The sequence below is a fragment of the Odontesthes bonariensis genome, chromosome 12, assembly GCF_027942865.1.
Source record: "Odontesthes bonariensis isolate fOdoBon6 chromosome 12, fOdoBon6.hap1, whole genome shotgun sequence".
NCBI lineage: Eukaryota > Metazoa > Chordata > Actinopteri > Atheriniformes > Atherinopsidae > Odontesthes > Odontesthes bonariensis.
In genome coordinates, this window is record NC_134517.1 from 29898390 (window position 1) to 29925042 (window position 26653).

At 39.9% G+C, this 26653-nt stretch overlaps 1 protein-coding gene across 1 annotated transcript; it reads right to left on the reverse strand.

The window, feature by feature from the left end:
• Positions 1–2687: 2687 nt before the first annotated feature.
• hao2 (hydroxyacid oxidase 2 (long chain)) lies at positions 2688–18628 on the reverse strand. Its single transcript, XM_075480079.1, has 10 exons — positions 18504–18628; positions 14738–14803; positions 12526–12633; positions 9192–9344; positions 8413–8564; positions 6433–6716; positions 5913–6134; positions 5067–5225; positions 3218–3287; positions 2688–3115 (listed from the first exon to the last, which is right to left on the reverse strand). The coding sequence occupies exons 2-10, from the start codon at positions 14752–14754 to the stop codon at positions 3060–3062; spliced, it is 1221 nt and encodes a 406-aa protein (XP_075336194.1). The 5' UTR covers positions 14755–14803; positions 18504–18628; the 3' UTR covers positions 2688–3059.
• Between the last annotated feature and the right edge of the window lie 8025 nt (positions 18629–26653).

The following is a 26653-nucleotide window of genomic DNA, read 5'->3' on the forward strand; positions in this document are numbered from 1 at the left end:
CCCGAACAAAGTATTCTGACACACTGAAAGGCCTCAGATTATCTGGAAACATGAAACCCTAAATGGAGGAATGCATTGCTTAAATTTACAGCTGTCTTTAATACTATTTTTTTTGTAATTCACTTTTTTATTGCTTTTCAACAGTACAACAAAAGGAACAACATTTACCGTCAAATCCGGACTGTAGAGCGCACCTGAATATAAGCCGCACCCTCTCATTTTAAAAAGAAAATCCATTTTGTACTTGTATATGCCGCACCAGATTATAAGCCACGATATTTACACAGAAAGATGTTACACGTGAGGATTTTTAAACTTTTAATTAAATGCATATGGTAACACAAACAAATACACACTGCAAATGCTTTTTTTCCCGAACAGTACCTGTAACACGGCTGGTTTTAACTTAAATACCAATTGGTTACGCACAAATACATGGTGTAAATGCTTTTTTTTTTCTAACAGTGCCTGTAACAAGGTTCCAGGTTCAACACCCAGCTGGGGCCTTTCTGTGTGGAGTTTGCATGTTCTCCCCGTGTATGCGTGGGTTCTCTCCGGGTACTCCGGCTTCCTCCCACTGTCCAAAAAATCATGCATGTTAGGTTGATTGGCATCTCTAAATTGTCCTTAGGAGTGAGTGTGAGCGTGCATGGTTGTTTGTCTCGTTTGTCTCTATGTGGCCCTGCGATGGACTGGCGGCCTGTCCAGGGTGTACCCCGCCTCTCGCCCATTGACTGCTGGGATAGGCTCCAGCCCGCCCGCGACCCGATCGACGGATTCAGCGGTATAGATAATGGATGGATGGAGTGCCTGTAACACAGCTGGTAAAAAAAGACAGTAGCCTACCAGGAAAAGTCATTGATCGCCTTTAAAAGCCATTTAAAAGCTGCATCATACGCATTCCTTCGTTTGTTTTCCATGTTGAGAGTGAGTACAAATGACCGATTTACAATAATTTAGTCGTGTAAGTGTGTTTGATTTATCGTACAATTTCATTGGACCACTGTGAACTATTCCTTAATTTTATTGGTCGAATGTTACGGTGCAAAATGTTTTTGGCGGCATGAAAAAAAAAAAAAAAAAAGAAGCATATATTAGCCGCACCGTACTATAAGCCGCGGTGCTCAAAGCCTGGGAAAAAGTAGCGGCTTATAGTCCGGAATTTACGGTACATGAACAATGACCAGAATAAAACAACCTAACATGAAAAAAAAAAAGACAAAACAAAAAAAACAACACACACACAAAACATTACTCGCTAAAAAATGCTTACATAAACTAATCCAAGCATTAAGATAATTACATACATCAACTTACACAGCGTTAACATCTCCAGCATCTCACCTGGCTCCCTCACTCCCAAAGTCACCATCCAACAACAAATCAGACTCTAGTCACAGTTAAGACACATCTCGCTATAAAGATTCATCAACATTGCCCCACCAATCAACCATCTCGCCCAACACTTATGAATGGCCCCCATAGTTTCATGAATATCTCCTCCTTATTGTTCAGCCTGTAAATCAATTGCTCGTAGCTTGCTATTTTGTTCATTTCTGCTAACCACTCATTAAATGGTATAATATTTTTGTTTTTCCAGTGTCTTAGAACAACCACGCACCCTGTAGTAAGGGCCAATCTACACCATAAAGTTTGCTGGAATGATATGTCTATTCCCTCTGTTATTATGCCCAAAATACATAGATACCCAAAATACTGAGATAAATTTGTCCTGAATACTTTGTTGATGAATAACATTACATTTCCCCATAGGTTTTGTGTCATTTCACATTCATACAACATGTGTAAAAGTGTTCCCTTACTCCTCTCACATCTCCAGCACAACTCGGATTCACAGAGTTGCCATCTTATAAGGAGTCCAATAAAGCCTACGTATGATTTTATATGTAATTAAGCGGGTCTGTATTTCTCTAGATGTCTTATACCAGGATCCGGTTATTTCCTTCCACTTCTCCATAGTTATCTCGCCCCGTTGATCCTCATCCTATGCTCTCTTGAGACCCTCAAGTTTTGGTGGGTGGGACTGTCTCATAAGACTGTAATATCTAGATGCCCCACCCCTAGTCCCCTGGTTGCCCTGTACTAGTTTTTGTAACTCAGTTAGAGGTAACAAGGGGAGTTATACAGCTTCTTAATTGCAAATATTTCCAAAAGTCTCGTTTTGGGATTCTGTATTTAGTTGCAAATTGTGCGAAAAACATAAAATTGTCCCCCTAAAAAACATCTCCAATAAAACTAATCCCTGCTTCAATTCAGGACTTCCAATAGAGAGTTTTTCCCCCCCACTTTCAATAGTTTGTTATGCCAAAGGGATGACCTTCAAGTAAAAAAAGGGTTTAGTCTAATAAGTCGAGCCTTTAATACTTTTAATGAGATACTAATTGACATGTTCTGCATGAAAGCTGAAAACATATATGGTGTTTGACCTTTTAAAAGGGGACGTTATAATTCATTGTGCTACCTGAATTTGTTGGGTGTGTCACCTGTAGTTGAAATGGTGTATGCACTGTAATCATTAAGAATTAAAGCACAATGATTTTAGTTTCACTTGAGTAGAAAAGCATACAAACACTGCGACATATGCCAAGATCTGATGTGAACAAATCCAGAAAAGAGCAGAAAATCTTTGAGCAGGTGTTTATTCAAGCACAAGCACTGGCATTTAAACTATGGTGTACAGTGTTCATTACAATAAAACCAAAAGAAAGTTGTTGCTTTCATATTACGTGCCTCCATCCATTCAACTTCCAAACCAAAACACTTTCATCAATCATTTGCTAAGTGTACCAGCAGCCCTGAGCTTTCCCAGGACATTCTGTAACCCACACAAGCTGGTCTGAATCTACACTGGATGTCAGGCTGAGGTAAATTCCAAAGTACGCACTCTAACCTCCTGGCGTGACGGTAATGAGTTTTGAGGTGAAAACTTCCTGATTTTTAGTCATGATGAAAAATCTCATCAGTAGCTGTTCGATTCATTCGTGAGTCCTGAATAGTTGGAACCATCATCAGCCTCAGCGCTGCCCTCTGCTGGCATTTCAGAGTTTGGAGCACTGAACGAGGTTCCTGTTGATTTCAGCTATGTTCCTGCAGCCTGGATCAGGTCAATGATGATAAAAGAAAAGTTACACAAATGACTTTAGCATGGTTACACAGGACACTTTTGAATTTTAGGGATTTAACCTCCCAGACTCACCAGATAAAGCCATGGACAGACGGAACTCGTTGTTTAAGATTTGGAGCACCTCCTTCACTCCTTCCTCACCCTGAGAGATCACACAAGACATATTTCCTGTGTCTGCAACGCTTCGGCTTCAATTTTAAAGATACGCTAAAAAATCTGTCATTATCACACATAGAGGTTAATTATGCTTCTTTTTTTCCAGCTTTGCAGGAGCGAGCCTCGTCACGGACCATTTTCTTTCAATTTCCACCATAGACTTTTAGCTGGATTGTCGGACATTTCATTGAAATGTCTTCAATCCATCTACTTTCCATTCCTGCTTAATCCTATTTAGGGTTGTGGGGGATTGGAGCCCATCCCAGCTACCATTGGGCAAGAAGCTGCGTATGTCACTGTGGATGTTTTTTTAACTGTGGGAGAAAAAGCCATCTGGAGGAAACCCTTGCTGGCACCGTGAGAACATTCACAATCCACACAGAAAGGTCCATTCTTGCTGTGAGGCCACAGTGCTAACCACCATACAGCTCATCGATATGCCTTCCTTGAAAAGAAATTTGGACACTCTTTGCTCTGTGGCAAGATGTATTATCATCCTGAAAAATCAGCTCAGCATCACCAAACCTCCTTTTGATAGATAGAATGTGAAAAAAGTGCCATCTCCCCTGGACCCCATATCATCAATGACTGTGCTAATTTGCTTGTTTTCTTCAGCCAGTCATCTTTTCATGTTTCTCTGGACCTGCATCCAACACGTTTTATAATCCTCTCCATAGTTCCCACTGACGCCTCTCTTGCTGGGGCCATGTTTCCTGCCATTCAGCCAGGTCCAACAGGTCTTTAAATTAGGGATGCACCGATACTGGTATCGGGCCGATACTATTAATATACTCGTACTCGTTAAAGTTAACCGATACCATGAATCGATACCAATTTATTGCATGAAGACCGCGATCAGAGGGTGTCTTGTCATTTTTGTTGTATTTCTTTAGATTGGCGGCTAGGGGAGATGTCGAGCTAATCAGGAACAGTGTGATTAGGCTAGTGAGACCGAAACCTGTCTTCCAATTCATTGCATTTTTTTTGTGGTAGAAGTATCGGCATTGGTACTCGGTATCGGCAAGTACTGAGATCCAAGTATCGGCATCGTATTGCCACCTGCCGACAGCCGCACCTGTTATGGTGTTTACTGCTCGGAAGCAGGGGACTGCTCGGTCTGCACTTCGGTCTGCTCGGTGTACACAGCAGGCAGTGATACGAAGGGGGAGAAAATAGGGCCAAGTGATTGTGAGGTCTGACTTTTTCCTGGAGAACGATTTCGTGATGCAAATGTATTACTCTTTTGAACGCATATTGTTTTGAGAAGCAAAACGCTTTATTTTTTAAACCCCAGCCAACTAGCTGGACTACCTTCGTCAACAGCAAAACTCAGCTGGAACTCGGCTCACAGGACGCAGCAGGGGGTAAGAAAATGTTCATAAATGATATTGCTAGTATGGGATGTCATACAGCTTCATGTCAAAAGAGGCGAACTATCCCTTTAAGCTTTGTAAACACTAATTTGCATATTTGGACCTGTTCAGGAATTTTATTTAAAAAAAAAATCTAAATAAAAAGTAATTCCACGTGTTTTTTCTCTGCTTCATCCGAGAAAATAATTGATTTTTGAGACATTAAAAAATATTTTAGGTATTCTTTACAAAACCAGAATCTTACACCAATAAATAAAATAGTTTTTTTCTGTCATGTATGCAAATTATTAAGTCTTCTTACACAATAAGAAAAAAAACTGATTGAACATCATCCAAGAGTGGTGACTCCACCGTTTTTTACCAGGAGCTGCAAATGAAAGGAAATTCCTTACCTTGTATGCAAGACCCCACACTACTGGACGGCCAATAAATACACACTTGGCTCCCAAGGCCAAAGCTTTCAGCACATCACTTCCTGTCCTGATTCCTCCGTCCACATAAACCTCAATCCTGCCCTGCACCGCGTCCACAATCTCTGCCAGAGCGTCAATCTGTTAGCAACAAAGTTAGAAATGTAACAAGAATAATATAACTAATAGTACTTTTAAGTGCTCTGATGCATATCTGCTTTAAGTTACCCAAAGCTGAGGAAGATTTCATGCAGGAGCACGCTGATCCTAAACATCTGCATAACACTTTATCACTGATAAATGTTACCAGCGCTACCGTTATTGTACTGGGGAATCAGTTCTCAACCCTCTTAACATGAGTTACGTAACAGTAATAATACAATTCAAAGGATTAGGGACAGAGGCGATTGTATGTTGTATAAATTGTAATAGTTGTCAACAAAAATAGACTTGACTCTCATGTGTGTACACTAAATATGAGGCTAAAACCAGGACACTTTTAGCTTATCTTAACTTAACGAGAAGACTGAAAACAAGGGGAAACATATTTCTGCTGACCAACACCTCTGAAGGTCACTTATTAACACTTTTCATCCTGTTTGTTAAATCAGTAAAACAGCAACTTATCATAGCTCCACTTGGGCTTTATCTCTGCTGCAGACAGTAAAGAGCTACTGTGTAAAATTTACCACAACTTCAGCCACCTCATTACTGCTACAGCTACTTTGGCAGCTCACTACTGTATTGTCACTGCATTCAAATATGTATACCCTGATGTAATCTTATTATAAAGCACTATAGATAGTGAGTAATATGTTCGGTATCTACCGAGGCCGGGCCTCCGTCCAGCTGCCTCCCCCCATGGTTGGACACAATGATGCCTTGGACACAGTGCTCCAGGGCCAGCTCTGCATCCTCCTTGGTCAGGATGCCCTTGATGATAATGGGGAGGCGGGTGATGGACTGCAGCCAGTAGACGTCCTTCCAGCTGATGGAGGGGTCCAAGGTGTTGGCCGGTACGCCGTACTCCTCTGGGACTGCGTTTTCCTGCTTCGAGTGCACGCAGTACAAGTACAACCACTTTAAGTGTCCACTTATACAAACGTACTGCACTTCTGGTTGTACTCATAATGCTTCAACTTTCATTATCAGGCAACTTTGACTCTTTTTATGCTGTGAGTCAATTTGAACCATATTTTACAAGTCAAACTGGTCACTTCTGATAAAAAAACCTTCATGATATGAATTTTACTCTCAAGTAAAATGACGTTTGTCTACTTTCCTTTAGTTATTTTTCTTCTATTTAGTTACATACTATAAATTCCTGCTGAATATGTAGAAATATTACCTGCAACAATCCCTCAAAGTTCTTGACTTTGAGGTGTGGCGGCAGTTTGAACTGGTTGCGAATGTCGTTGCGGCGCTTTCCTGTGTAGGGCACGTCCACGGTGAGGACCAGGGCCTTGTACCCGAGCGACTCGACTCGCTGCACAAGCTGCTCCGACAGTTTCCTGTCCCGGTACACGTACAGCTGGAACCAGCGGTAGCCGTTTGGAGCTGCTGCAACAATCTCCTCCACAGAGCAGGTGGAGTATGTGCTGCTGATGTAGCAGGTGTTGAGGGCCTCGGTGGCTGTGGGGGGAAATGATTATTGTGATTACTGAAGATGGGATTTACATGTTAATCTAAAAGATTCAATGTCACAATAAGCTGTCCAAGTGGCTTTCAGAATGTTATCTTACACGGCTTACATGGCTTTGAGCAGAGAACACCCCCCATTATAATGCATTTGATGTGCTGTTTTGTTCACTGAATTCAATTCACTTGTTTGCTGATTTTATTTTGTGATATTTTGTTTTATTAACTCATGCACTAATATGTCCTTTCTAGGGCTGGGCAACGATTAAAATCTTTAATCTAATTAATCACATGATTTCCCTGATTAATCACGATTAATCGCATTTGTACGCAAAATCCAAAAATGAATTCAAAAGTAGTGTATAGCTTTTAGCATTTAGTTTTATTTTAAATGTGCTGCCATATGAATGAAAGTGCCATAACATTTGTTGTGCAAACACACTTTTAACATCAGCATCTTTCTGTAGTTTTTATGTAGAAGCCTCGCTCCACTGTCTGTTTCCTTGAATGACTTGCTGCTATCAGTTGTGTGTTTTGCCTTTAAGTGATATTTTAGACTGCAACTACTACGCTGAGAAGACAATTCAACTTGGCAGTGTTTACAGATGACTTTGGTTCTGTCGACTCCGCCGTCTGGAAGAACTTTAAAATGAAAATGGCCGAGTAAAGGTTCCGTACCCTTCTCCATGTTTGGTGGATCCACCGATTACTTTCTTTTCCGATTCCGCAGCAGACAGCAAAAGACTTTTACAAAATAAAAGCCTGTGAGCAACAGACTTTCACAATAATAAAATAAATAATAAAACAGGGGTGGTCTGTGGCGTAGTGGGTTGAGCAGGCGCCCCATGTACAAGAGGCCATAGTCCTCGCTGCAGCAAATAAAAAAATAAATAAAACCTGCGTTAATGCGCGATAAAATATTTATCTGCGTTAAATAATTAACGAGTTAACTCGCCCAGCCCTAGTCCTTTCACATTAGCAGCAGCTTTTGATCAGGCAAATTTGTGGTGTCTATGAATGAAGTTGACACAGGTACTGAGGACAACGCAGGGGTCCTGGAGATGACACGAGAACACGGATGAAAAAGCATCATGCTAATGTGCTTGTGTGTACGTGCAGAGAAACTAACCCAAGTAAAAGCTTTATTTTGAACTTATGCACGCCTGGACGCCCCTTTTTGGTGTCCAAGTGTGCAGCATTTGCCAAAGTGCTATATCATACAACTGTAATTACTTCTATGCCATTATTAGACGAGTTACTTAAGAGTGAAGAGGCTGATAAGATGCAGGTTAATATATGTGACATATGGGTCACCATTCAGCTACTAGTGTAAATTTATTACTTAGCTTTGGGGGTACATTTTATTAAGATAAAAGCCTACAAGCTTAAAGTTTTTAAATAATCCTTTGTACGTGCAAAAATAAAAGCAGTACTGTTTAAATAGACCCTGTTGAAGTTGAATAATCCCTCGTGACTAAACTCATCTGATACAGAATATTTGACTTTATGAAATAGTTTTATGAGCTATAAAACCTAAACCAATGGAAAAAAAATTTAATTTAACAATGACTGACCAAGAGAGAAAAACAAAGTACGGTAATAAAGAAACAATCAAAACGAAATGAACGTGCAGTGAGTGTCACTCCCTGGCCAACGAACGTATGCCTTGTCATAAGCACACAATCCTGACCTCGGGCTGTGGCCACCTCCCCCTCATAATAGGCCAGGCAGTGAAACGCCGTGGGTGCAATGCCAACAGGAAAGCTGATTTCTGTCCCCTGCACGGTGGTGCGCGTGTCGCTCACTGACACGTCCCTCAGGATGCGAGGCCGCAGACGGATCCTGAACGGGAAGCACAGATGTTAACAAAAACCGATGAAATGTTAAAGTGGGGATCACCTGAAGCGGAACAAAAGGTAAATGTGAGTAAAATGAGTATTTTAACAGCATGTCACAGTGTAAATCCTCTCATATAGATATGTAATCATGCATAATTAAACCACAACTAAATGTTCTCATATTGATCCAAACAACAATATAAATAATGATGTTTTTTTTATTCATTTGAAGCATCCTCCACAGTGACCTGATGAATGATACTGAAGACGTCTGCAGGAACTTCTAACATTTTGCCACTTTTCAGTTATTTTGAGCTTTTACTCTGATTTGGATGAAAGAATAATTGAAAATGGAACCAAACCCAAATCTCTCATGACCAGATGAGATGTTTTACTTTGGTGCAAAGGTTTTACAGACAGAGCGCTTTGTGTTATTCTGAAGCTGTTACTCGTAATCATCGCTTCAGTGCCTGGAAATATCTAACATGCTCCAATAAGACAGGAAACAGTCCTTAGTGATAGGCTTGTTGTTCTAAAAACACACACTGTGACAATGAAATGTAATGCACACAGAACACTTCTACATAGATGTCCACAGATGTCTTGGTGAACTGTAATTTTCACCGTGTACCTTTTGTAAGCCAGGAGATTGTCGTCCCTGGTGCAACATTCGTCGGCTCCCGCTGCGTAATAATCCCAGGTGGCCTTTGAAAGATGCTCCTTAGCATACTCTTCAAAGTCTGTGAGGCACACCATAGCCATCTCTGCACACTGAGTTCCTTCTCTGTGTTGGAGAAGAGCTCAAACAGCTTCAGTGTGATGCTTATTTATATCTAACTCAAGACCAAACATTTCCCCATGTCCTTAATAAAACTTGTGCTTTACATGAAAACATCTCTTAACTCAATGTGATCCCATGCTGACTTAGTTAAATGCTTAGTTAAAACAACCACTCAGATCTTTTATGTTGAACAGATCCAGTTTGGTCTGGAAACTACATTTTCTGCACTGCATTTGTCAAAACAACCTTTGAGCAACAACGGCTTCAAGCAAGTTTAAACTCATAATAACAAAAAAAAAAATACACGAGTGAAATTACAGCTTCAAGACTTACCCACAAACGTTTATCTCATTTAAAAAAATCCCTCTGAAATAAGCGCTCGAGTTGCGACATCACAGCTCAAACTGAAACTCCCCTTTTAACAAGCCTATGTAGTTCAATCAATCAATAACTCAGCAGTCAGGCTTCTGTACTTTGACATGTGAGCAAGAAAAATTGGCACAGGGCTCAGTGCTCCAGATGCAGCATACATATCTACACACTGGCCAACACCTGCACACAGGGGGTGCTGAGATATGAATAATCTTCTTTCAACTGTCTTTCCACTCATGGTTTAAAACCTTTTTTGTATTGAGGTTATTAGAAATCAGGTAATGATGAACTATAAAAGCACTGAATAATGTAGTTTGGACATACACAGATGGGTTACTTTCTGTTAAAAGATGTTCAAATCCTTCACAAGACACGTATTCTCGTAAGTTAATGTGCACCCCAAACAGATGCAAGTCTTGCACGTGAAATGTTCAGCACTTGATCACAACTATTAGCATGTAGCATTTTTATACAGCTGGTATCAGACTTTTCCACGTTAACTAATGTCTGTCGTCTCAATGTAAAAAGTTGTTCTGGTGGTTTTGATGTTTTTAACTTGGCTGCATGCTTTCAGCTTGACACCATGGATGCAAAGCTTTCTGTAGCGTGACCAACAACAAGAAAATAACCGGATGTTGACTTATATCTTAGATTCTGAGACCAGCAACCATGTTTTTTTTTCCAATTTTGGAAGAATTTTTGACAAAATTCTGTAAAACTGACCGTTAAATAAAAATTCCTCCAGCTAAACCAAATTTACAGCAGGGCCCAGGTCCAAGAGGGGCTAAAGGTCGGCCAGTCTGACACCATCTCAAATGGACAAAGCCACTTCTCACTCAGTGGTTTGCCACTGCGGGCTGGTCGTCGGCCTGTTGCATCAATAACACCTCTTGTTGCACATGCAAACTTATGCCAACCACCCAACTTTATGACAAAAGGTGCCATAGATGGATCTGCACGGAGCTATCTCGCTGTGGAAATAGATCTTGGATACCTACAGTTGTCTGTAGTTGGCAGAAGCAGCTGTGGGAGAATGGCCAGCGACACCAGGTACAGTAGGATGCTGAGAGCCAGAGTACAGTGCAGTTTGTGTTTGAGTTCTACAGCAAAAGGCTGAGCTAGCAGAGCTCTTAGATCCAAGGACTCAGGTCAGCTGGTCCAGTCCAGAGTCCAGACTAAACATGGAGAAGCAGCATTTAGCTGTTATGCTGCCAACAAGTGGAACAAACTGCCAGTGGAGATTAAACTTTCACCAAATGGAGACATTTTTAAATCCAGGTTAAAAACATTTCTGTTCTCATGTGTCTATGCATGAAATATCTTTTAACTTATCTGGACTGTTGCTTGTTTTTAAATTCATTTAAATTATTTTATTTGTTTCTCTTTATATTCTTTTATGTATTTTTAATGCTTCTTCCACTCCCTGCTGCAATGCTTTTATTTTATGTGAAGCACTTTGAATTGTTTTGTACATGAAATGTGCTACACAAATTAATTTGACTTTGACTTTTGCCTAAGGGCAGTGAATAATGATTTAAACTTCTTTGGAATCAATTTCCACAGTTGTCTGTGCAGATAACTTCGTGCAGACCTGTGGCACCTTTTGTGACAGTTGGGTGTTTGGCAAAAGATCTGCAAATGAAGCAGACCATTGATGAAACGGCTGATCGTACAACCTTTAACCACTTTTAGATCTCGGTGTCTTTCCAAATGTGAACATGTGCTGCATTCATTGTACTTCAAAAGTGATGCTTTTACTCTCTACTCTAAAAACGACACAAACGGTGTCATGTCTATTAGTTTTGTTAAGTTTTAAGTTCCTGCTTAGTCTTTAGTTTTTGCCATGTTTTCATTAGTTTCTCTTGCCCTGCCATCAGCTGAACTCACTCACCAATCACTTCCTCAGTATTTAGTTTATAGGTTTCATCGTGCACTTTCCCAGATCCTCACCCGCACCCATGGCAGTCACCGTCATCATGTCATGTCATGTCTGTTCGTTCAGGTCAGGTTTGTCAAGTTTTGTTTTATCAAAGTTACTTCATAGTTTAAGTTTTCGTATTCCGGCTCAGCCACGCTTTTTGTTGAATTATTTTGGAATAAATCAAGTTTTTTGTTTGTTTGGAAATATCTGCATCAGGGTCCCACCTTCTCCACGCACATCAACCCACAACGTGACACTCGGTTTGCCTTGTTGAATTTCTATTCAAAATGAACTCTAATTAACAGTTACGTAGCTGATTTTTCACAACATGGGGCACAATTACCCTAAAAAAAACATTTTAAATTTAGTTTGTGAGCTGCTTATTTGGGTAATGATAAGAATTGGGAATGATGAACCTATTCCCAGTTGCAAGTGAATGCAGCAAATGATCAAAAACTTGACGCACCTGAACCATAGAACTAGATGAGACGGGTATCCCTCAGTCTGCGTCTGTGTTCAGTGTTTTGTGTTCAGATAATGATCAAATTTAAAAGCCAAGGCCCTTTTCTGTGCGTTCGAATTTAAACCTCCTCCCTTTGCCTCCACTGATTTGGTTCTTTAAAGCTGAATAACGCTTCAGTAACCATGGTAACCACTGACTGCAAAGGTAAGATCCTGTATGCTATGAGGATATAATTTCTCAAATTTTTTGCACAGGCTGCCTGTGTATTAAAAAGAGCTACAGAATTTATGTGCGCTGGTGCTTAACCCTGAAAATAATTATCATTGTTGTCTTTTAATGTCAAATGTTCCCCCTCTTTCATTTTTATAAAGCTTTTTAAAAAGCCTAATTATCTTTTAGGGTTGCCTGGTGGTGTGGTGGTGCCTCACAGCAAAAGGGTTCCTGGTTCAAATCCCGGCTGCAGCCCCTCTGTGTGGAGTTTGCACATAGTTCCCGCATGTGCTTGGGCTCTCTCCGGGGACTCCGGCTTCCTCCCACTGTACAGAAACATGCATGTTAGATTAAAGGTGGGGTAGGGGATCTTTTTCTGGAACATTTTTTTACATATTGCTTGAAATACTCTTCACACCTCCATTGCAACCAATTAATTAAAAGTTTTGACACAAATATGAAAAGTTTTAGTGGGCTCTAGAACGTACAATCTAGGAAAAACAGTATCCAATCATTGTGAACGGACCGTTCACAATGATTGGATACTGATGCCGTCTATCAAACTGCAATCTGCTCCTCCCTCCCCCTCCTTCTCCCTCCTTCTCCCTGTGCACGTACCCTGCTCCGTGAACGAAGCTTGGCAGGAAGCTAAACTAGAGCCAGCTTGGCTAGCTCTGTAAAAGGGCTGTGCTAGCACCTAGCATTATTAAACGTATAGTTAGCATAAACTAAATACTAAATAATAAATACGGCAACGATCGATGCTTGCTGTCAGAACAGCGCTCGTGCTCCTTCGTGCTCGTGCGCGTTCATGTACTCTAGAGCCGGGCCTTCGGGGGAAAAGTGAAGAAAAGGGTTGGGACTTTTTACCTGTGTATTTTCAAAATGCAGCTTCGCTGGACTCAAAATCCAGGATCTCCTACCCTACCTTTAATTGATGATTGACCTTAGGAATTAGTGTGCAGAGTTGGTTGCCTTGGACCATGCCTTAACTGAACCATAGGTGCCTAAATTAGCTCAGATTACTTAAAATGTGTCTGCTATCTGCAAAATAAATGATTTGAATGCAAACTGTCTTTCCTTACCTTTGGTTTTTTAGCATATTTGACTAGCTTATCTAGCATTACCCCTAGTAAGTAAGTAAGTAAATGTTTATTTTTATAGCACATTTACAAGTGGCAGAGCCGCACCAAAGTGCTTTACAGTCAAAAAAAGAGCTAAAAAATGCATGGAGGAAAATAAAAAGAAACAAAAGAAAATATCAAATAATAGATAAAAAGAGCTAGAGAATCCCTGATAAGATGGCCTTTATTAAGCTGGTTTGGGAGCCAGATGAGTCTGAGAGCTCATGTTTAATTTTCTCAGGCAGAATGCATCTGACTCCCCTCCAGTTCCAACAGATTTCCAAATGGTATTTTTTAGGTCAGGCCAACCCAAACCATGGGACAGGTTTGATGTATCACTGTGAAGAGAAGTGGAATTGAAGGTCTTGGACTGTGAAGTCATGTTTGACACTTGATAAGCATAAGCAAGTACTTCTTTCTGTAATTGCCGAAGCAGCTGGCATGAACTGCAAGCGGATTTGGCACAAGGGCCTGGCTGAACTTTCTCACATTTAACTGGAGGCACCGCAGAAGGGGAACTGTTCCTTTTAAGCGCCTGTTTGCATACGCTTATAAGAACAGCTTTGCATTGGTCGGTGCTGCAGCTGTCGTGTTGCAATGAATGGTGTCCCGCATTCATATGGAGCTTTTCTATGTTTTAATTTCTTTATGACGATGCCATAAGATCATTCAGTTATGTAGCATCAAAAGGCAAATTGCATCATACCCGGAATCTGCTGATATTTTTGCTTCTTCATGGTGGCCCAGGCGCAAACCTTTCAAAAGCCTGAACAAAACTGCCATCTAGTGGCTACTGGTGTCCGACCTATGTGACTGACCAACTTATGCTATTACTTATTTTAAATCACATTTTTGCCTCTTTCTACTTCTCTTACTTTTTTCCTAAACACATGCTGATATTCACAAACATACACTATTGTTTTCAGTGGCTTATCGCCTCAGTTAATGACTTGAATGTCTGTCGCACATAAAAAAAGCTCAGAGAAACAACAGAGTACTTGTTGAACAATTAAATGCACAGTGCAAGGGGAAACTCTGCAAATGTAATCTAAATTTAATCAATCAATTATATTCACAGATTGACAATCAACAAATTCAACATCTATGTAAATGATCTGGTACGTTTACAGTTGTTATGGATTTATTATAGTGTGCTTACATTTCTTTCTTTGTGTTTCTTTTTAAAATAAAGGCAAAAAAAGAGGCTTTATTTTCCTTTCCTGTGAAGATTTCCCTGCGGTTTTCAGTACCTGCACATCTTCACAGAGATGAGAGAGTTGATTTTACCATCTTATAGTTTACTCACCGATTACAACCGCTCATTCTCTCTCAGCTGATGCTCTTCCTTCCGGCCTGGCTCATAACCTGTGAACTGCCCACAGCCAGAAGATGAAGCACAGTGGTTACTGACAAAACTGATTCCACTAGTCTGTCACTGCTGCTGCCGGTAATGTTTCTATGGGCAATAGTACTGCTCCCGCCAATAGTGGCAACTAAAATCCCAATTAACAAAATATTATTTCATTGATTAAGAGGTCCTGAAGCATAAGTTTGGGTTGGAAAACATTGGCAAGTAGAGGAGCTTGTAAACATTTTTTTATTCTTTTTTTTTAGTTCTTGTTTAAGACATTTTCTTCATGCATGATTCTAGTTCAGTACATTTCTTGGATTCTTGCATCCACAGTTCAAGTTGTATAGCTACAGCTTTATTAGGTCTACAGGCAGGTTCCTGGACCGTGAGGGCGAAGGAAAAACACTCTGCGTGCACCTCTGGAAGCTTTTTATTTTTAGCTTTTAGATTTTTAAAGTGTATTTAGGATCTTTTTGTAGAAGCTGTCCCACAGTCATTCTAAGGTATTTTCTTTCTATAACAGACTTTGTTTGTTTCCCTTCAGAATTTGATGGTGTAAAATTCAGTCCACAAACCGCTGATGCTCATTTTTGTGGCAAAGACAGAAGTTAATTTCTCTTTTGGTTGATCATCCATTAAGTCATTTTTGTGTTAAAGCATCTGCTAAATTTGCTATATAATTACTCCAGATGGCATTTTCTTGGCTTCTAGTTCTACAATGAGGAACCTTGGAGTTATTTTTGACCAGAATTTATCATTTGACGCACTTATAAAACAGGTTTCTAGGACTGCCTTCTTTCACCTTCGTAATATTGTTAAAATCAGGAACATCTTGTCTCAGAGTGATGCAGAAAAACTGCCCCATGCATTTGTTACATCAGGATTGGACTACTGTAATTCTTTATTATTGGCCTGTCCTCTGAGAGATCTTATTTCTCCAGTTTTAGCTTCTCTTCATTGGCTCCCTGTTAAATTCAGAATAGAATTTAAGATTCTTCTCCTTACATATAAAGCTCTTAATGACCGAGCTCCATCATATCTTAAAGATCTCATTGTAAGATATTTTCTTAACAGAGCACTTTGCTCCCAAACTGCAGGTTTACTTGAGGTTCCCAGTTTCTAAAAGCAGAATGGGAAGCAGAGCCTTCAGTTATCAGGCCCCTCTCTGTGGAATAAGCTGCCAGTAAATGTCCGGGAAGCAGACAGATCAGGCTTAAAACTTTCCTTTTTGATAAAGCTTACAGTTAAGGATGGCTCAGGTGATCCTGAAACATCCCATAGTTAAGCTGCTATCGGCCTAGACTTCGGGGAGGCTCTTATGTCCCATCTTTCCTCACTTTGCTCTCTTTTATGTCCTCATTATGTACATTTGGCATTATTGTGGTCATTAACTTGTGTTTCTCTTTCTCAGCAGGTATCCTTTGAATGGTGTTACAGTGTTTGTTGTCCCCTCAAACCCCAGCTGGTCGAGGCGGATGGCCACCCTTCCTGGTTCTGGTTCTGGTTCTGATGGAGGCTTCTTCCTGTTAAAAGGGAGTTGTTTCTCTCCTCAGGCACGCTCAGGACGGGGGATTGGACCGAAGAGAAGTTTCAGTTCAATCTGCTGGTTTCCTTAGCGAGAAAATAGTTGTTTTTTTTTTATGGTTCTGTATGTATGTATGAATTGGACTCATTTTGAATTTAATTAATTGGATTTGATTACAATAAATTGGACTTTAATTGGACTGTATCATTGAGGTGCCTTGAGATGACATTTGTTGTGATTTGGCGCTATATAAATAAACTGACTTGAAGATGTTTGCTGCCTTTGCTGTTGCCATGGCACCGACACCAGAGGATTTCTTGTGTGTATATCCAGTAATATATGTAAATGCACACTTTCTGGACCTCAATTTGTCCTTAGCCTTTCCTGATACATGATGAACTGAGGAAACGGCAACATGAAAAAGCCTTTCCATCTTTTTAAGGCCTGCTTCCCTTTTGTGGGCATGAATTCTTTTAATTTAAGTGTTAGCCAGCAGGTAAACGGACTTCTGATTGTTGAAACATGATGCAGTACATGGACTTTCTTAATCTATTTGTTGCTTGAAATATATCCAGCATAATTTCACTGCACAGATGTTTGATTCTTAGTTGATTGAACGGTGATTTTATTAAATGACCCTGTTATAAACTTGTAGTATTAATGGACTGATTTTCAGCCAGTTTTTGACATGTTTAGCCATCCAATAAAGAAAATTACCAGAAATTAACAATTACTTTATCATCCCGATGGGGAATATGTGAATGAAAGCAGATTTATTGGGAATTCGGCTGAATCGATATGTATTTACATCCGAATTAATGTAAAAAAAATTGAACTTTTAAGCATGTGCGGCCCATTTGAGTCCAGTTGAGTGCGATTCAAACCCCGACCGGATAATCTGGCTCAGAATCAGGATCATTACAATCCTCAGAGCTTGAATGAAGGCAACAGGCCTCCTTCTTGAATCTTGAAGACATTCTGTGATTACAGAACATTTAAATCCAAGCTGATTCAATGAGCTGTTTGTGAGCTATCAGTCTTTTCAGTGATTTCAGTCGGACTAACGTGTACAAATATTCTAAAAGTCTACTTTTGGTCTGACACGCACAATGATCAGTTTTTTCTAGTGTCACATAAACATGCCAAGTGTAAGACTAGAATAAACTAGAGAAGAAAATACCTCCACCTTATAATAAGATACCAGGATTTAGTGATAAACCGCAACCAGTTTATAGGACTGACCACAAATAAAGAAGGAAGTTAAAGCCTGTAGATCTATTGCAATGCACGTATTTAAATTGCACCCAAATGTTAAGGTGTGTGTGAGATATTTAGTTTCTTGAATAAGACATTCATTCTGTAGCATATGTAGTTTTAGTCATCTAGAAGCATCTTTCCACTGAACCCTTTCACAGTAGCTTTTAGCTACGAACACTTGAGGGCAGCACAGTACTGAAGGAAGTCCGATCTTCAAGCAGGAAACGTGTGTTCTCTGATTTAAAGTAAGCGTCTAAACGCTTATAAAGAAATACATATTGTTGCTATACACTTTGTTCAAACCTTCTTACACAGTTCTGTTGTATGTTTTTGAGTTAATATTTCAAATAACAACTTTTATCTTAAAAAATAGTTTAAAAAACGGACTAAAATGATTAAATATTAAATGTGATGATACAGTATGAATGTTACTCTGATGTGTTTTACCACCAGGCAGCACTAATAATATTTATTTCTCTTTTTTCTGGTGATATTGTCTTTAGTTTCTTTGCCACTGCGGTTGTATTTCTGTGATGACTGCGAGCCTCTGTCCTGTGTCGTCTGTGAAAAGGTGTCAGTCAATCCGACCCTCTGAATGGCTGCTGAGAGCACATTGTTCAGGTGAATTTCTAGAAAACTTGGTGTTTGGTAATTGGTTTACTGTTTTCAGAAAAGGTGACGATTTACCCCCATTTGTTTAGGATTGACAGAAACCAACATATTTCACAGATTTCCAGCTCTGCTCATCACCTTCAGACCCTAAAACCCATCCTGATAACTTTTTTATTGACGTTCATTTGCCTGGTGGAAAAACTCTGGGTTTCTACCATTCGGGGTAAAAGGAAAACAACGATAAAGATTAATCTAATAAAGAGCACACGGTGTATAAAAAACCCCAAAAAAACACATGTAATGAAGTGGATAAAATCTCTGTCTTACCTTAAGCTGAACTGTTTAGCAGGCCTACGGTAATGTTGGCTCACCTCTCATGTGACGGGGTCATGTCAAAGTTCAGTGCAGCCCCCACCTTTTTTCCGCCTCACAGTGTGAAGCTCCGCCCACTCTGGCTCCCCACCAGATAAGCCCCTCGTCAGCACTCTTGGTCCTGGCCTTTCTTTGTGCCAAAAAACACCAAAGCTCAGGTCAAACATTTGCGGGAGCAACAAAAACCTCCTGTTTTTCTCTGTCCTTTATTCTGCACTTCCTTACTTAGCCCCCCCCCCATCCTCCTCCATTGCTCCATCTTTCTTTAGGTTTTCTCCCTGACTTTCGCCACTCATTCCTCCTCCTGTTCGTTCCTCTTTCCCTTTTATTTCTATCTTTCCGCTTTCCTTTCCTTCCTCCTGTCAATCGTCGTTGTGTGTGTGTGTGTTTTTTTTGGAGAATTTATTTGGCATAAATGAAATGAAAGACCACACCTAGAAAATAAATCATAGCAATAAAAATAAGCAAGAATTTATTTTGACAACTCATAAAAAGATCTTTTTTGGGACATAGACACTCGCAGATATAAACCAGCCTATAAGTAATAACTTTCTGGAGAGATCTTTCTAGTTGACTATGAAAGTGTGCGTGCTCCAGGATAAATAGCTTAATTCAAAACAAAACACACACATCGACCTTTCGGGACAGCTTAAATGCACGTGTTACATTAGATTTACATGCTTTGTCTATATGTATGGTTGAAAAGCTAAAACAATCAAGATGGAAACGTCAATCTTGTCAAGTGGAGTGTAGGCTCTGTCGGGCATTTTGAGTGTCAGCTACATAAAACGCAGATGTCCCGCGCTTTGATATCATGAGCCTGTTATGATAGGGTCCCAAACCCGTAAGTGATGGATCGATGGCAGGACGTGAGAGAAAATGTTATGAATGCCACAGTGTCTCGGCTCACTCATGGCGAAACAAAATGCCTCAAGAAGTTGTTCAAGCATTTTAAAACAGCGGTGGGGTGCAGCGCGGTAAAATTAGATTCTGCCGCTCTTATTACATTATGGCTTTCGAATTGAATTTACTCTTTGTAAATGTAATATCTTTGGTAACAAAACCTGACTTCCTGAGAGATGTCTATCTTTCTTTGTACAGTGCATCTCAGAATGTTTGTTAAATCTTCCTGCACTGAGGCTGAATCCGACGAGCTGGACCTCCGTGGGGAGGTGTGAGTGTTACCTGCACCAAGAGGAGGTGCAAATAGTGTTAATTCACAGTTGGCCGCGATGCTTAATACCTTAGAGTTGGATCTGGCTCGAGGGCCATCGTATTGGAGGTAGTGAACGTTCAGCTGAGTGGAAAACCTCTTCCACATGCTGGTTGAGGCTCTGCCCCGAGGCTGCAGCCCAGCACGCTGCGGCACATGTGTGTTGAATTGTCAAGGTGTTATCATGCCCTGGCGAGGCTCCGAGCTCCTCCACCTCTGTGTCTCCCGGGTTCGCTATCAGACTAAATATAACAGAATCCACGGACAGGTCGCACATCCTTGAAGCTTTTCATTTGACTCTGCAGCAAGGCCTTAGCTGCTCCAGCTGTAGGTTTAACAGACAGGGAGGCAAATCCCCCCCTGTTATCACGCTAAATAGTGTTTGAGGGAGGAAATGATAATTCTAAAAGATAAGAAAGCCTCTTTTATCACCTAGACTAATTTAAAGATGTTTTTCAGCAGGTTTTCAGAACAAAAGAGCAATAAAGTTACAGGGTTTGATGCAGAATAGGTGAAGAATTCTGCAGATAAGATTAACACATAAAAAAATTGATTCAATTCAACTGAAGAAAATCCACTTTACAAAGTGGATTTTACGGGTGTGGTTTAAGAATATTTAAATGTTGCAGATTAGATTGGAGTAAAAAGCCAACTTTTAAATCTTTTGAAAATGAAAAGCAAAATGAATTCCTGGTGAGTTATTTTTTTTCTTTTTTAAATATATACACCCATGAATATTTGGGATTACTAATGTTTTTATGGGGGAAAAGTTATGAAAAATGTCTAAAGAAGAAAAAGAACCCCCCCCCCCACACAAAGTATAAAGTTTAAACAGGAAAAAATCTAATTATTTAACTAAATTAAGTGAGTCTTTTTAATATATTTCTTTTGAAGCTCTTGCCAATGCCTTTAAACTTAATAGCATAAAGTTATTTAAGGAGGTTAAATTGTGTTTATATTTAATTCAGTGGATAACAAGAATAAACTTGTTTTTTGGCAAATTGTAGGAATTTTATGTTTGAAAATGTGCTTTATTTTCACCTCCTGGATGGTTGAGTGTTTGTAGGAGACGAGCAGCGGTACAGTTTCTTTGTGTATCTCAATGGAAACATCGAAAGCTGAATCAAAAGGCAAAGAAGGGAACAGATCAGTGCCTGTATGCCTGAAAATGTCATGTAGTGGATGAGTGATGATGTCCAGAGGAGTTGATGTCTGAGAGAGATATGAACATATTTTACAGGCTGCAGTCACGCCATTTCAGGCTTCTATGATTCGATCCATACACACCAGCGACTGATGATTCACATCTACGAAGTAGCAGCGGTGTTGTGTGAAAGTGTTATTTCTGCTCAGTTTTTCCTTCTAAATGGAAGAGGGAGTATGTCATGATTTGTGTGAAGGATTCATTTTTCCCTGAAGTGTGCTTGAAGCTAAGAAAACTCGACTGGGATGGCTGTGAACTCTTCTGTGGGCGCTTTTAAAATATTAACTTTCACTTTGGTTTTGCATGCTGCACATAAATGCCATTTCCTCTTCTCTATTTCTGTTTGTAGTCTATTTGGGTTGAACTTTCTTGTGGTAAATGTCTGAATATTCTCTTTATTTTCCTTTGCAGAGATTGTTTGGAGTTCTGTCTGATTAAGTTATGTAAAAGGAACCTGATGTCTTCGAACACAAACACATACTTCATGCACAAGTCAGTGGTTTCCAGCAAAAGGTTAGTTGGACATGACATAAAATGGGAAGTAAAACGGCCTGTTGAAAGCCAAGATTGAGAGTATTGCGACAAGAGGAGACTTTTAACTTATTTCAGCTTTTATTTAATTTTTATTGCCTAACGGTCAGACTTCTAAGTTGTTTCTCTCTGACCACAGCCCAAAACTCATCATTGACTTAAACTGGGTTTTGTCGCCTAAATGGGCCTTTTCTCAAAGCTGATGAAAAGGCCACATCCCTTGATTTGTGTCTGAAAACAATAGATAGTGTTAAGTCGACATTTCGATGCTATTTTTTTCCCCCACCCCATCAAAGTGAATTTGTCAGCAGGATTCTCTTGGAAAGAAAGACCTCATCGAAATAGTCTTCCTGATTGCCGTTGGTGGTGTTTGCACATGTGGGTGAGCTGAAAAGTGTGACCGTGTCCTCAGTTGTATGTTTGTGAAGTCCTGACTTGTGGTAGCTCAGCATATACACTTGTTTTGGTTTAATTCTTTGTGATGGAAACAAGGCCCAAAAGGACCTTTTTGTTTTTTTTCTGCCAGTTAAAAAACTGACAAACATTTACAAGCTAAAAATACTTTATAGGCCACAAGATATGATCAAAACAGACCAACAATCAGCCTTGGTCAAATGAAAGCTGACTTTTTCTGCACAGATAGCATCAGATCTGCTCTGATCTACGTACTTTGTCTTGCCCTATAACACCCTGACACACTGAATTAAAGAAAGTGGTATGGATACAAAACAAAGAGTTTATTTATATGAAAGCCCCTAAATTTAGCCTTTGGTGTGTGGTAATTATGAATCCATGAATAAATGATGAATCATACCCAAGTTACCTGTTACACATAAAGAGCAAAATCTGACCATTAAACATTTAGCTGTAAATCACGAAATTCCGTCAAAAACAAATGTTTTAGGTCTAATTTGGTGTAAAAACTTCTGTGTGTACCTCTATCACATGTTTTCATGTTTTCTGACATAATTCTGTAACTTTTAAATCACTCGGCTGCTGGCAGTCAGCAGTCTCTCACTGTAAGAGTAAATATGTGGGATATTTGGAACTACTCAAGCAAATAACTGTTTTCTACAGGAGGAATTAGTGGGGTGATGATATTCTGAACATTGAGAACAGTCCCTATGTGTGCAGTAATCCTAGCAGTGTTCGGTGTGGTGTGTGCAGGTTGGACATCCTGGCATGTTGGTTTATTTGGGATAAACTAAGGCTACATAGTACATACAAACACAGATATTTTCACAGTGACAGCTAACTGCATGTACACACGGTCCAAAGCATCAAAAGTTATCTCCCCTCATCTGCTAGTCGTGCACAGTTCAGTGTACAACTTATCAAACAGCACCAAAAGGTCTCCGTATGGTTGTCTTCCCCTCGTCCCCTTTGGACAACTAGCGGTCCAACTGGGTGTCTTTTAAAAACTGGGGACATGGACAGTTTGTTCTGAATCGGATCATGTAGCAGGGAGCTCTGTGCACGGATGCTTCTGTTCTTTAGTGGCGAAACAGACTGATTGAACATTTATGTGCAAACATGTAAAAAAAGTGCTGCTAATATGGTTCACAACGGCTATATCTCCCCGGCGTCTATTGTTGTTATCCGGTGCATATTCAGGCCAAAGAAGAATGGGACTAAATCTGACGCTGTAAACCTAAAACCCCTGTTTTAAATAATATAAATGCACATTTACTGTTGCTGTCCTAATATAAAGAAGATCCCAGTTAAGATAAGGCTGACATTTTGTTTGGAAATCTGCACTAAGTGGTCAGTGTTGTTTCAGGTGAGCCCTAAATTGTTGTATTTTATCATTTACTGCCGGCCTGACTGGTGCATTTCAACATGAGCTCTATAGATGCCCACCACTGTTAGCAGGTCGTACTGCTCAGCTCCAGTTCTCAAGTAAAGATTTACAAAACCCAGCTCTCAGACTTTGTCTGTTTCCAATATTTCTCCAAGTGTTTCCACCACTGTGTTGTGCAGAGAAAAATATTTTGAGAAAATGTCTGCATGGTCACACATCCCAAAATGTGAAAGTCAGTCATCTGATTCCAAAGAGCTTTATGTTCTGGTGAGGACCGGATTCTTTCATACATACACACACGTAGACTAAGTAAGTTTGTGTATTTATTACCACCAAAAGAGTCTTTTGCCAGCTTTTTTTGGGGTTATAAGTGTTTTAGGAGCAGGAAAGAACTGGCTAAGAGTAAAAGTATTCTGTAGTCCTACACAATGCAGCCATACTGAACATTTCCTTCCTTTAATTAGTGGTTTATGCCATTAAATGTTCAAAGATGTGTGAGGAATATTCTGTTGTTGTGCAGTGAGGGTATATGAATGAGGACAGGGTCTGTCTGCTTTAGTGACTGTTGGTGTATGTACCATCGCTCCGTTTTTCTCTTTTTCACAGCAAAAAAAGCCTTCAGGACGGTCGTTTGTCTTTCCAAGAAGAAATATTGTTCCACAATAAAAAAGAAACCCTTTTAAGCTTGATGAGCAAAAGCTGAACTTGTCCAATAACCTTCTTGAAGCTTTGTCATCATGCTAAGCTGTCTGAAGCAACTAACTAGGGTCAGAACTAGCCTCAGAGACATTGAGACCTTGTGAAAATCAAAAAGAGACACAAAGACCACATAAAATGGATGGTGTGCAGCCCTTCTTCTTCATAATATGTCCAAAAAAAAGATTCTGGAATGACGCTTTCTCATCATTAAAAGTCAAAAGCTTCGATTTAATGCCTCTATGAAATAGGAATAGAATAACTGCGCTCTCCATCTCGCCCTCATCATCTTTTTTTCTCTCTTTTCTCGTGTTTCCTGCTCATCATCTGAAGACTTTTCATGTACCTCAAGGCTCAATTGGAAAACTTCATGTCCAATCAGTTGTTGCTGAAACGGGAATCCACTGTGACATTTTCTGTAATCAGCTCTCTCCGAGAACCCCCTCACAATTTCTTGCAAATTATGCAAATCACGGTGCAATAACCTGCCCAATTAGAATCAATCCCGCTCAGTCCTGCATTTTTTTTTATACTTTGAGTGTAGGGAGAGGACACAACATGTACATTTCATAGAACTAACTAATGTAGCATGAGGCCGTATTGCCAAAAATTCAAATAGCATGTTCTTGTCCACATCTGCTTGTTGTGCAGTCTCTGGTGTTCACTTCTGGTATTGGCTGATTTCTGGGTGTTGTTGAATCGGGAAAAGCAGATACGCTCATGCTCGTTTGTGGGTGGTCACGTCATGCATGCCTCCATGGCAACATTCCTACCCACAATACCTACAAACCTACAAACAAGCACATGCTGAGCGGGTTGTTCTGGTTGATCTCAAGCAAAAGGTCGGGGAACTGTGCATCAAGGGCCGTTTTATTTTTTTCTATTGCAGAGCTGGTTTTGGTTATGAGCTTCGAATATGAATGAAATGATCTGCATGGAAATCTGGACCTGTTATATTTTGGCAAAGTTTTTGTCATATAAATATTCAAGATTATACCGACACAGACAGATCGAGAAATGTTTTTGTACATCAACAAATACGGGCTTCTTCAGGTCAGCATTGATGGTGTGATATCATGCTATGATCTGATATATATACATATATATATGTATGTATTTTAACCTATCTATTTATTTTATTTTGAGGGCACATCAGTGTTCGTCTCTGGAAATAAAAAAAACTTGATATCTATACAAACTGGCCAGCCAGTGCCTTGCATAAGACCAACTTTTTAGTTCCAGTTAAACATTTTAGCAAGTAGATATCCTGTTTTAAACCATTTGCATGGGTGCAAAGGTGATTTGTAGCAGATTGCTGTTGATTTTCTGTATTTAATTGTTTTAGTGCTCTATATTTATCTATGTTCCCTCTCAGTTGCCATTATTTCAGTTACAGCAGCAATAACTTGAGTTTTCTAATGTGGCAGCTAATTATTTGTTGATGTAAAAGCTAAAAACAATGAAAATAATGAGGCTGTTAATAATGTGAGCCTTAACTGTTCCTTATGGAACAGAACACAATGCCACGGTACTCTCTAAACATTTGGGCTAAATCATTTCCCTGAAGTAGCAAAATGAATGTGGAATAAAATGCTTCATTAAAATAAACTGGATCTGGAGATTTTTTGTTTGAATTAGTAAAAAAAACCACAAGATAATTTACATGCTGCTGTAATGGAGATGCTAATGTGAGCAGCATGCTGAGCCAAAATGAGAGAATGCCGGGACAAAGTTAATGAAATTATTTAAAAAATAAAACGCCCAGCTGTGTATTTTTGATCTTAAAGTGAAAGATCACAAAGTGGCTGCTGTTAAATGTTAACCCAGGATGGACTCAGACGCCTGCTTTGTGGCCACTGCACATAAACTAAGACCATCAACACTTCTAAGAGCCCAATCGATCTGAGAACAACTAGAAAAGTAAATTTAGCGCAAAGAACTGAGTGGGGAATAAATATTTTTATCGCATTTTTCCATTTAATGATATGCAGCACATGTGGAGCGAGTTGGAGGCAAGAGGCCTGGGAACCACTTTACTGAGCGACTGTGTCAACGCGAGACAAGTGAGAGGCTATAGCAGACTTTCAAGTTAGCATTAAAAAGGTTAAAAGTTGGGTACGAGGCTCTTTTATGTTCAAACTCAAGATAACTTGGTTTTAAAGAAAAGTTTACAGTTGTTTTAGTCAGATCCGAGCCTTTGATTGTAAGGTCTGGCAGAGACAACTGAGGATTTGTTATGCATTACAGACTGTATGCTAAACTCTCGTTTTTTTTCACTCTGATGAAAACTAGACAAATTGTAGGCTCTTCCAAGGACCAGCTGGCTTTGAAAGGGTAGGCATGTGCATGCATATGTTTTTGTGTGTGTCCATTCATGTGTGTGTGAACCAGACAAAATAAGGTCTCTGAATTTTCCCCTCCGGCCATCAATAAAAGTTGTCAATCATCTCCTCTCATAATTCCAAAAAGATGAACGCTCACATGCTAAAGCTTCGCCCACCTCGCCACAGGCTTTGGCACAGCCTCTGAAGCCTGCTGCTCCGCTCCGCACCCAAAATATGGAACCAGGGTGACAGTCACAAAAGAGTAGTTTTACCAAATATGAAGTGGCGCCACGTTAACTTGACACATTTTTCGTTTGATTCAACAAAGCATTACAA